The sequence below is a fragment of the Gracilinanus agilis genome, chromosome 5 (assembly GCF_016433145.1).
Source record: "Gracilinanus agilis isolate LMUSP501 chromosome 5, AgileGrace, whole genome shotgun sequence".
Classification (NCBI taxonomy): Eukaryota; Metazoa; Chordata; class Mammalia; order Didelphimorphia; family Didelphidae; genus Gracilinanus; species Gracilinanus agilis.
Window position 1 is genome coordinate 298,196,582 of NC_058134.1, and position 13,046 is coordinate 298,209,627.

General features: G+C 35.7%; 1 protein-coding gene across 1 annotated transcript in view; it reads right to left on the bottom strand.

Annotated features, from left to right (window-relative positions):
* The window catches only part of TMTC1 (transmembrane O-mannosyltransferase targeting cadherins 1), a 275,250-nt gene that overhangs the window by 59,988 nt on the left and 202,216 nt on the right, over positions 1 to 13,046 (bottom strand). Inside the window, exon 11 of the mRNA XM_044679272.1 lies at positions 8,117 to 8,260. Coding sequence (XP_044535207.1) covers positions 8,117 to 8,260 — 144 coding nt within the window. The remainder of the gene's footprint in view (positions 1 to 8,116; positions 8,261 to 13,046) is intronic.

Below are 13,046 nucleotides of genomic sequence, written 5' to 3' on the forward strand. Positions count from 1 at the left end.
TGCTTTTCCACAAGCTCTCATAACTGATAGTATCAAAGGCCTTGGTCAGATTGATAAATATTGTATATAGACCTTTGTTCTGCCCTTGACATTTCTCCAGAAGTTGTCAAATCACACTGGCTCTCAGATAGATGATCATTTTCCAGGTGAAGGAACAGCAGATTAAGGACAACTCTTGAAGTCATTCCTGCAATAACCAAATGAATGAGTGAGTGAGTGAGTGAGAGAGAGAGAGAGAGAGAGAGAGAGAGAGAGAGAGAGAGACAGACAGAAAGAGAGAGACAACAGAGAGACAGAGACAGAGACACAGAAAGGGAGAGGGAGAGGGAGAGGGAGAAAGGGAGCGAGCGAGAGAGAGATCTTGTGATTGTCACAGGACAAACTATTTTCTTTTTCTTTACAGAGATGGACAATGGAGACATCTGTGAACTTGAGGATAACCTCTTCTTGCCATATAACCTGGAAGACTTTAGTCAGCTTTTGTGTGAGCAGTAGCTCCCTGACTTATAAATCTCTGCTGGAATGAAATCTATACCAGATGCTTTGACACATGAGAGGAGCCTAATGGCATTCAAAACCTGGTCTGGTGAGAATACTATTAAAGTGTTTAGCCCATTTCTCCAGGATCATGTCCTTATCACTGATCAATGTGGCTCCATCAATGCTGAGTAACTGAGATGTACCATAGGTCTTTGGCCCATAAATAGCCTTCAGAGCTTTGTAGGTGTGCTTTCGGTTGTTATTATCAGCATAAAATTGAATTTTAGCTGTCTTCTTACTGAGTCAAAAATCCTGCATCTCTCTAAGCTTCATTTGCACTTTACTTGTGATGGAGTTGAACTAACATCTAAGAGATGGGTGAACTCTCCTGCTGGTAAATCCTGTGGCGTTCTCAGTTTTCATTTAGGAGTTTCTAAAGTTTCTCATCATTTTTATCAAACTAACCTTTATGTTTGTGAGTGTTCTGACCCAGATGCATAAATATAGTACTTGGTCACTAAATTTCTGAAAGCTTCCCACTCCTTTTCTGCTCCAAAGTTGCCAACTATGTGTTGGTTCTGCATTCCCGTTGAGTCAGCAATAAACTGCTCCCCTATGGAGAGGCTCTCTAATCCATTGATGTCTTCTGGTAGTCCTCTTGTCTTAGATCCACTGCTTTTGTCGAATGTGAATGATTTGTTTGGAGAGGAGACGTCCAGGATCCCCCTTCCCTTGCCCACACCACCTTTGTCATTCTCACGTCCTGTCTCTTATTACACTGACGTAGTCTATTAAATCCCAATGTTCTCTGAGAGGATACATCCAGGAAGTTTTATTATGTTTAGGAAAATGGAAGACAGTGTTGGTGATGGTCATGAGACACCCGAGTCTTCAGGAGTAAGTGATTGTTGCTGTTGATATTTCTGACTCCATTCTTTCTAAGGTCTCCTTGTCATGTCTGAGACGTCAGTGCCTCTTCTCGCATTAAAGTCACCCAGAATTAAAAGATTGTCCCCTTTGGGAACACAGTTGGTGAGGGTCTCTAAGTCTTTGTAAAATCTTTCTTTGACCTCATCAGAGTTTATATTGGGACCATATGCATGGTAGCACGGCACTTTCCTGCAAATGTCAATCGAAATGCCATGAGCCTGTCATTCACTCCTTTTGGGATGTCTACAAGCTTGTTGACTAGATTGGATTTGAATACAAAAGTCTGATAGCAATTGCTCCAAAAATGTGTATCCAGCTCTGACTTTGGTAAGCCAGGCTTCATTTGCCAACCTTGTTTCACTCAGAGCTGTTATTTGAAGGTGATATCTGCTGAGTTCTCTCAAAAGGAGTGGTTCACTGGATTTTGTGTCGTTCATAAACGTGGGTACATTCCATGTACCAGTGATAAGTGGAATCATTTTCACCAAAATTTTTGTATTTTTTGGTGTGTTTCTACTATAGGGTAGAATCCATACCTGACATGGTAAACAGGTCAGAATAAGGTTGGATGAAGCAGACGATTTTTAGGGCACCTTTTCTAGCCTCTTCATCACACCAGGAGGTGCAGAGTGTGGTCCTTAAAAAAGGCTGTAATGTAAATCTCTTCATTCTATTAGCCTTCATCGTATTTTCTCAATGCAGCTAAACTGTGTTCCCTTTAAACTTCATCATCCTTATAAACTTCTATACCCTTTAGGTAATGTGAAATAAGAGTTTGAAATAATACAGGAATGTATTTTGATCCTTCTGATTCAGTAATATTATAACTAGTCTGTATCCCAAAGAAATTTTAAACAAGGGGAAAAGAACTATATGTACAAAAATGTTTATAGAAGCTCTTTTTGTGGTATCAAAGAATTAGAAATTGAGGGGATGTCCATCAATTGGAGAATGGCTGAATAAGTTGTAGTATATGATTGTGATAGAATACTATTGTGCTATAAGAAATGATGAACAGGAAGATTTCAGAAAAACCTGGAATGATTTACATGAATTGATACAAAGTGAAGCGAGCATTCAAGAGAACATTGTAAATAGAAATAACAGTAATGTAAGGATAATCAGCTAATAAATGACTTAGCTATTCTCAGCAAACAATGATCTAAGACAATTCCAAAGGACTCATATTGAAAAATGGCTATCAACCTTCAGAGAAAGAACTGATGAGTCTGAAAGCAGATAGAAGCATACTATTTTTCACTTTATTTTCATGAGAAGGCTTTTTTGTTTATCTGTTTTATAGGAATCTTCTTTCCTGACCATGACCAATATGGAAATATGCTTTGCATGATTGCACATGTATAATCTAAATAAAATTATTTACTGTCTGAGGAAAGGAATAGGGGAAGGGAGAGAATTTGGAACTAAAAAAATTTAGAAAATAAATTTTAAAAATTGTTTATTATGTGAAATTGGAAAAAGTATTATACACACATATAATATGTGAATGCTATTCAGACACCTAGGGGGCTACCAAATCCAAATCCCATGGCTACTTTTATCCAGTGAAATGGCATTTATGCCTTGGGCCACCTGTTTACAGGGTTGCCACTACAGTGCCCAGGATCTACATCGGCTGCTTCATCATATTTAAATAATAAGATCAGTAAAACAGTAAAATGGCATATGGTGAAATGGCATAGGTAATATTTTTTGATTCATGAATAAATTGGATTTAAGTGAGGCAGAGTCTCATGAAGTCATCAGCCTCACAAAAGTCAAGATGATGGCTCAGGATACAGGGGATAACCTTGGCGTCTTCAATATCTAAGAGAGCTCTAAGTGCTCCACAGCCCCTGCTTCTGCTCCCTTCATGGTACATTGGAACAAACTGTTGACATCTGGCTAATCTGCTGGGGAACTCTTCACATGCTTGGGGCAGAATTTACTCATGGATCTGAGATCTGTTAGTCTCAATCTGGTTTAGCTCATCTGCTAGAAATGGTTTTCTCAAGGTATGCCCACATAAGGCTACAGTTTCTTGGGGCTACAGGTAAGAGTTAGGTGACAGGTAGACACCAAAGGAGGAAAAGCAGCTCTACGAATGTCCCCGCACACTTGGAGTCAGACAATATGGGTGGATTCAAATAAGGACATTAATGCTTCAGCAAATTATTCTACTTCCACAGACCTTAGTTTCCTCGTCTGTAAAAAGAGAACATTGAATTGGATATCCTTTAAAATCTCTTCCAAAAGTATGACCTGATTATACACCTATAATTCTCTGGTTCTTTTAATTGAAATATTTGGTGACTGAGTCCATTCCTGATTTATTTCAAAGACCGATTTATTATTACCTAAAGTGTATAGAAGTTCAGATGGATGATGAAGCTTAAAGGGAACAGATTTTAGCTGCAGTGGGAAAATACTCTGAAGACTAAGGGAGAGATTATTTCCACAACAAGGGAGATCACTGGCAATTCTTCCAGTTGGCAACATAGCCTGGACTATTTAACCACTCTGCCTCTGCCTCAGAAATGTTTATACAAGGGAAGAAAATGTAGAGAATGTAAACAAAGCCAGAGGCTCATTAAAGCACAACTATCACCCACAGCGCTTCCTGTGCAAATTTGTCTTCTGGCCTCCGTAACGTTTACTGCATTCAGAATGGAAAAATACGAGGCTCGTGAAAAGGTTACTTCCCTTACAAAGCAAAAGATTCCACTCTATAAATTTCAAAACAACTAGCTCATGTTCAGATGAGGAGCTGGAGTGATTCCCACAAAAACACGTCAGGAACTTAATTACTGTTTTAACATTTTTTTCTCTTTCTAATGAACCCTCAAGATCCAGAGAGATAAAAAACAATCTCAATGCTATTTCACAAATAAAACATGCCTCAATTTATGCAAGACAGCTAATTCTAGAATTCTGAGTTTAAATTAAAAAAAAAAATCAGTGTTTGAAGTTGGAGCCAAAATGGCAGAGTAGAGAGAGCAACCAAGCCAAATTCTCAATATTCCCCTCTAAACAACTTTAAAATAATGCCTCAAATCAAATTGTGGAGTGGCATGGCCAACAAAATGTCAAAGCAGAGACTTTCAAGCCTCTCCATGGAGGGGAAAGGGAGGGGGCTAGTGACCTTCCCCTAAGCCTGGTTCGTGACAGCACATGGATCTAAAGCACAGGATCCACCTAGGAGAGCTTGAAACTGGATCTCAGAGCCTGACCTACATCATTTCCTTGAGGGCCGCTCCATGTTGGCTGAGCTCATCTTCCAGCTGGTGGCCATCTTTTCCTCTGCTTGTCAGAGTGGATATAGAGAAGCAACTTTCATACCAATTTATAAGCCCTGGTGCTCTGGACTTTAATAGACTCCTAAAGTAATCACCAAGGCTAGACCTGTCCATTTGGGGATTATTGTTTGGTTGTCTGTACTCAGGAAAGAAGCACAAAGCCAAGGTGTCAAGACCTATAGACAATGCTATGTAGTATATTAGTATATTTATATGCAAATATTTTTATATTTGTATATTTATTTGTACATATATACAAACATATTTGTATATTTATATAGTATTTGTATATTTTGAATATAAATATATTTGTATAATTGATATAATAGAGAACATCAAGAAATTTAAAAACATTATATATGCATGTATACACACAATCTAAGACCTTCCATCTTAGAATCAATACCTTGTATTGGTTCTAAGACAGATGAGCAGTAAGAGCCAGGAAGAGAGATTAAGTGACTTGCCCAGGGTGACACAATGAGGAAGTGTCTGATGCCAGCTTTGAGCCCAAGACCTCTTGTCTCCAGGTCTGGCTCTCTATCACTGAGCCGCCAATTTGTCCCTGAGTAGGCTAGATTTAGAAAAATATGAAAATACTTTCATGAAATAATGAAGAACAAAAGAAGCAGAAGGAAAAAATATTGTATACAATGACAGTAATATTGTTTCTAGAATAACTGTGAATGTCCACCTTCAGAGAAAGGACTGATAAAGTATGCATGGTATAATTTTACATAGAAAACACACACACATTTTTGTTAAATGATAGCCTTTTCTAATGTTGTATGGGGAGCAAGAGAATTCAGAACTTAAAATATAATAAAAAATAAAATAGACAAAAAGTTATCATGAACTTGAAAGTCCACAAGCAGAGGGAAATTAACAACATAAATAAAAATTAAGTCCTAGATTTAATAGAGTTAAACTCTTAAGGTAAAAATAACAAAAGCCCAGGAGAAGGGTCATCTATGGTATCATCTAAAGCTATAAGAGATTTTAAAAACCTGCTAGGCAGAAGCCAAGCAAATACGCTTGGGGAAACAATTTCCCTTGCTAAAGCACCACAACAGGAAATAGTTGCCTTGCTTCTCTACTATTCTTTTTTCTATTGTATATTTTTATTGGTGCCTTTTTCAAAAAAGAAAACCATAGTTTTCCCCAGAATCCTCCCAGAGGCCCATCCCATGTAATAAATAATAATTTTTGAAAAAATAAAAAGAAAAACATTAGCATAGCATTGAAAAAGTACAGAAGCATTTATAATGTGCAACACCTGTGGAGCTCCCACCTCTATGAAGGGGTGGGTCCTCTCATATCTCTTCATTTGAGTCTTACTTGATTTTTATATTTTTTGCTCCATTAACTAACTTTTGATTTTTTTTTGAGTGTGGTTGTTCTTTCCACTTCCAAAATTATAGTCATTATATATATTGTTCTTTTGGCTCTGATTATTTCACTGTGCATCTTTTTATGTATACCTTTCCATGCTTCTCTGTATTCATTACAAACACTTCTTATAGGACAATAAAATTCCATCGCATTCATGCACCGCAATTTTTTAGCCATTTCCTGATCAACAGACATCTATTTTTTTTCCCATTTCCTTGCTATCACTTAAAGTGCTGTTTTATAATATTTTTGTGTATACAGGGACTGCAAACTTAGCTGGATCTTTAAATTACACCTGTCCTATTTGTCACAGACAGAATAGTTATAGGATGATGAAAACATTTTTTTTAAAATAGAGTATTTTAGAAAGATAAAACTTTGAGAGCTAAGATTTGCTGTTTCTTTATTATTAAACTGGACCTGTGATTTAACCAATACAAAGAATCCCAATGAGGAAATTCCTTTTTGTTGTGAGTCTGGGTGACTGAAAGGATGATGGTGCCCTTGACGGTAAAAGGGAAGTTAGGAAGAGGTAAAGAAGACATTTTAGAGGAAAGAAATCAAGTTCTATTTTGGACATGTGTGACATCCAGTTCAAAATGTACAATAGGCGGTTGAAGAGGTGGGCTTTTCTCATCTGCCCACCTCTTAGAAATATCATGAAGAAAGCAATGTTGAATGGAAACAGTTTTAATGGTGGCAGTGTTCTGTCATGAGGCCTGATTCTCTTCCCTCCCCTTGCCACGGCCTCTCCATTCCTAAGACAGTTATCCTTTCCCTGCTTATATATCCTTCCTACTATTGAGTTCTTGGTGCCCTTCATGACTTGTGATTCCCTTCCCCTGGGGAAGGATGTAAACGTTCAAGTTACAACCATTTTTTGGAGAAACCAATATAAGGTTCTTTACCACAGACTCTGCCTCTTCCTAGAACAGGCATATTCTTTAAGGACATCCTTTCTAAGAAGACAGACAGACAGACAGACACACAGACACAGACACAGACACAGACACAGACACACACACACACACACATATACACGCGCGTGCGCTTCCTTGATCTAATCTCTTTTTTCAATGACATAGTGATATAAACAGCTCAATCATCAATGATTAAGCAGAAGGATGGGTGAACATTAAGACAAGGAGACTAGGGAATTGTTTCCACAGTATGTACTAAAAAATTGTATGAGGTATTGAAAATTTGAACACCTAAACTATTTAGCTCTAAGGAAAGGTTATGTTGTTCTAACTAAAAGAATGTTAAATGAAAAACTAGAAAAAAATTCTCCAACCTGTTGGGGAATGGCTTGACAAACTGCAGAATATGAAAATACTGGGATATTACTCTACAATTGTGTCGGCAAAGGTGTGGCAGCCAAAGGGGGCTGCTCCGTCCTCCTATTCCACAGCATCTGAGGACATTTTTTTACATGCTCTACCCCTCTGCCCAGCTAGCTAAATGCAATTTCTGCCCTTTGCTGTCTGGAGTAATGTGGGACAGGGGGCTGGGAGGGACTCACAGGGGCAAACTACAAAGTTTGGACACATGATCTCAAAAAGGTTTGCCAAAGCTGTTCTACAATATTTTTTAAAACATCAGATGACTTATATGAACTGAGATAGAGAACAGAGTGAATAGAACCAACAGAACAATGAATAGAATATTAAAATGAAGTCAAATTCTGGGTAATTTTAGTAAGTAAATCATCCAAGAGAACAAGCAAGATAACATACTTCACTCCTCCAGCAGAAAGGTAGAAAATTAGCACAGGCAAAATATCATGTTCAGATGGAGTATAATACTGTACTGACCATATCAGTTACATTTGCCTACTTGTTTTTCTTAGTTCTGAGAGAGGGTTCTATTTGTTTTTGGAGGAGTGTAAGGAGGGAATAGTATATCTAGAAATTATTGTCATATAAAATTTAAATACATATATACTTAATTGTGCTAAAAATAAAAGGCATCATTAAATTCATACTGTCATTTAATTTCTGGTAAAATATTCAACTTACTTGAGTAAGTTTCCAAGATTGAAAAGAGCTCGGTTATGCTGTGGATTTAGCTGTAGGGCCCTTTGATAGTACTCCTTTGCTTCTGTTGTATCTTTGGTCAGTGTTCCAAGGTTGTTCAGGGCACTTGCATGATGGGGATACAACCTAGGAATACAGAAATTTCAAGTTATGATGTTCAAAATACTTTTTTGTCAAATGAAGTGTACTTCTACCCTTCCCATATTCTCCTGCTAAAATCATACATAGAAATTATCTACTTCTTCCTTTCAGTAAGGCTGGTTCATAAATATGCCTCTAATGATTGGTCTAAAAAAGATCTTTGGATTGTTTAATTGGACATTTTAATTTTATATGTGAAGAAACTGAAGTCGAGGAAGGTAAAATGATTTGCCAAAGGCCATATAACCAATTAGTAAAATGCTGGACCTAAAACCAAGTTATTCAGACTCTTTATTAAGTGAATGCTCTGCTGATTTCAAGACTTTTGGTATAAAATATATTGTCAGTAATATATTTGTGGTTTGATATGTGTAACTAGAAGTTCAAATTTTGCACACTTGCATTAGATTTTCTTTGTCTGGAGAGAATGATTAATCAAATATGTATGGCTGTTTAAGGAGCAGAGTTGATGTGAGAACCTGGGAGAAGAGATTTTCTTTTTTATTGCTTTAAGAAAGGTTCCAAACTTTTTTTTAGGGAAAAATCCTAAGAGAAAGAGAACAGACTTTAGGAGATGACAGACATGTAGAGGAGCTTGTTTCTATGTCTCTGACTTCTAGCTTGTCTCCCTAGAGACTTCATGAAATTTCGCCTTGAGTTAGCCTTGGTGTTCTCTCTCTCACTCTGATTTCTCTTTGCTATCTATTTGGATAAATGTATTTATTCACTATTTGTGATTTGTGTGTGTGTGTGTGCAACTAGCATTTTGTATAACTTTCCTTTTCTTTCTCTGCATCTTATAGTTATACAAAATTTTGGTATAATCAGTCTCCAGCAGATTTTCTTCAACTGCCAAGACCAGCCATTTTCTCCAACTGCCAACAACTGATTCGCATAAAACATAATAGCCTACCTACAACTAATGATACCAATATCAAATCAATATAAGGGTCAATATTCCCCATAACAAGTGGCAAGCTACAAAAGGACAACAACCTAGAAAAAAGATATTATTTACTTTAGAGGGGAGAAATACATTATATTTATTTGTATCTCCCCCTATGACTGGACTGAAGAAAGTACCATTATAAAAGCCTATAGTCAAGTTGGACAAACCCTTTTCTGTGGCAAAACCATAGGTCCTTATGGATGCTGGGTTTTTCACCAGATCCATCAAGGTCACATGTTGCCTAAATGGCCTTTTGTTCCTTTGTTAATTGTCACATAGATGATGATGGATGGACTCCATCAAACTAGTTACAATTTGTATACAACCTTTGGAGAATTTAATGTCCTAAGAATCTAAATTGATTTTAAGGGGTCTTCATAAGTGATTTTTCAAGATATCTAGGACCACCATTACCTTTGATTGATAATTTGCCTGACTTTGAGTTGTTTGTAACAAGAGGTAAGGGTCCATTTGTAGTTGAAGTGAAGTGCAATAGCACTACTGTATTCCCCACTTCCACATTTATTAAAAATGTAATGGATGAGACATCTGAAGTGATTTTCACTATTGTAATCCTTACCTCCACACTGCAATGGATGGAACATATAAAAACATGTCTTTTATGCTGTTACAGTCTCATACCAGAGGAGGGAGGAAGTTACCCTGTGATGGGTTATAATCTTATCTGGGAGGTGGAAAGGATTTTCCAATGGTGCCTAGTGGCTCCTGGATGGTTTTTTATATTTGTAACTCTTCAGTTTACTCTATCCTTCCACCAGAATGATCTAGATTCTTGGTGACATTTTAGACCCAAAAGGTTTTCATCAGCAGTACAGAGGTTTGTTTTTTTCCTGAGCTCTTCTGCCAAATTTTGGAAAGATGGCAGTAATAGACTTTGTTAAAAATGTCTCAGCCAAGGTTGAAAGATTGGCTAGATCTGGAGAACTTGTGACAAGTATATATGAGCTTCAGTGGCTATAGAAACTCATGTGAATCCTATATGATAACATGTTTGTTTGCTATTGTCATTTAAATGTACTCTTATGATTTTGGGGATTTTCATACTTCTTGAATGTGAATTACTATAAAATAGTAAACATCAAAATGATTTTGTAATGGTTAAAAAAAAGAGTTGATCAATGGAGCAGAATGAATATATATCATAATGAAGTGAACTTTTTTTCTAAGTTCTAAATTTCTTCCCAGAATGTATAGATTAATTCATAAAAATCAATCAACAATGCATGAATGCACCTGTTTACAGCCCCTCCAGTACTGCCATTTTCCATTTTTTGGCATCTTTGACAATCTGATAGGTATGATTTAGAAACTCAGAGTTGTAATGTTTTAAAACATGGCTACTGATACTTTAGATTCCTTGAAAACTGTTTATGTCCTTTATTTGTGGAATGGCTCTTATAAATTTGAAACAATTTCCTCTATATCTTAGCAGTGATATCTTTAACAGAGAAACTTGCTGCAAAGATTTTTCCCTCCATTTACTGGCTTTTCTTCTCATTTTAACAACATTGAATTTGTTCAGAAACTTCAATTTCATGTCATCAAAATTGCTCTTTCTTTTTTTGAAGTCTTCATAGTGTTTGACAATAAACTCTTCTCCTATCCATAGATCTAATAGGTAAATTTTTCCTTGTTCTTCTAATTTGTTTTAAGATATTATTCTTTTTATGTCTGTATTATGTAGCCATTTAGAACTTGTCTTGAGATATAGTGAGAGATTTTGGTCTAGACTGCTTCTGTCAAACTACTTTGAAGTTTCCCCAGTAATTTTTTTTTTGTCAAATAATGAGCTCTTCTGACCTTAGACCCTTCCTAGCTGTGTGGCCTTGGGCAAGTCACTTACCTTCAATTTGCCTAGCTCTTACTGCTCTTCTGCTACTAATTCTAAGACAGAAGGTAAGGGATAAAAAAATTCTAACACCAAAGTTTTGAGTATTTAAATAAATAAAAATTTAAAAAGTACCCTACTTTATTCATTTCCTTTTAACTTAATCTGTCCCATTAATCTCTTTAAAAATAACCAATACCAAGCTGTTTTTATTATAGTTTGCATAACAAAAGTGTTTATCATTATTTTTCACTCTTACTATTTCCCTTGAGATTCTTAACTCTCTATTCCTCCAGATGAATTTTTTTTCTAGCTCTATATAACAATACTTTAGTAGTTTGATTAAAAAGGCACTGAATGTTTAAATTAATTTAGTATTATCATTTTCTTTTTATTGGCCCAGGCAATGAACAGAAACAACTAATATTTCTCTAATTATTTAGATTTATCTAAATTTCTGTGGATAATATTTTGTAGTTAGTAAAATAGTTGCTATGTGAGTCTCTAGTAGATAGCATCCCAAATGTTTTTAATTTCTATAGTTGTTTTAAATGGATACTCTTTTTCTATCTCTTTGCTGGCTTTTGTTGGTAGTATTAAAATTTTTTTGGTAATTCATTAGTCACTATATCTATCAGATAATATTTATTATTAAACATATACTACATTCCAGGTGCTATGTAAAGAACTGGGAATACAAAGTGAGGCAAAAGACAGTATCCATTCTCAAGAAGACATTTTCAGGCTAATTGAGGGTGTAGGGGAAGTTAACATGCAAACAATTTTGTACAAACAAGGTATATACAAGATAAGTAGGAGATAAACAAGGGGAAGGCACTAGCATTAAAGTGGGTAAAGTAAATTTTCTTGCAGTCAAACTTTAGCTGAAACATGAAGGAAGCCAAGGAAACTAAGAGTCAGATATGAAGTCAGAGAATTCCAGGAATGGGGCTCAGCAAGTGATATTACCCAGAGATGGAATTCCTTTTATTACCTGACACTTTGCTCATGTTATTTAGAACTTTTTCAATCAAATTTTTAGTTGACTCTTGAATTCTCAATGCAAGCGATCATATTATCTGCAGAGAGAGTGAAAATTTTGTTTCCTTTTTGCCTATCCTTATCATTTTTCTCTTTTCTTGTTGAATTGCAGAACACCAAATAATAATGGTGCTAATCCTTGCTTTACCCTTAATTTTATTAGGAAGACCCCAAGTTCATTAAATATATTACATATCATTTTAAGACAAAGGTCCATTTATTCTCGTGGTTGCTTGTTAACAAAAATAGGAATTTTATTTTAGGAAAAACCTTTTTTTCAGCTCTACTGATACAATCAGGAAATTTTTTTCTTGCTATTAATATGGTCTATAATATTTATTTTCTGGATATTGGACTAGTTCTCCATTTTTGGTAGAAACCCACTCTGGTCATGGTATATATGTTTGGCATGTTGCAGTAGCCTTATTTTACTTACTTTAGTTCTGTGCTAATGATCACTAAGGATATTGGTCTAGTGTTCTTTCTCTGTTTTGAATATCATTGCTTTGGATATCAAGACCATATTTCTATCAGAGAAGAAATTTCATAAAATCCCATCTTTTCCTATTTTTGTAAAAAAGTATGTATACTGTCAGAATTTTTAAAAATTTCAATGAATGATCACCTGGTTGGATGGGTATATGATTGGAGATTTTGACTTTAAATGATTACTCTATTGCAAATATTGTAAATATTATTAAATATGGAAATAGGTTTTGAACAATGATATATGTATAACCTAGTGGAATTGCTCATCAGTTCAGGGAGAGGGGAGCAAAAGAACATGAATCAGGTAATCTTGGAAAAATATTCTTAATTCATTCTTAAAAAGAAATTAAGTGATTTTTGACTATAAACAGATGGATTAAATAAGCTTTTAATGACAAAAAAATTTCAATGAAATTTTCCATTTGCCTCAAGGCTTTTCCTTT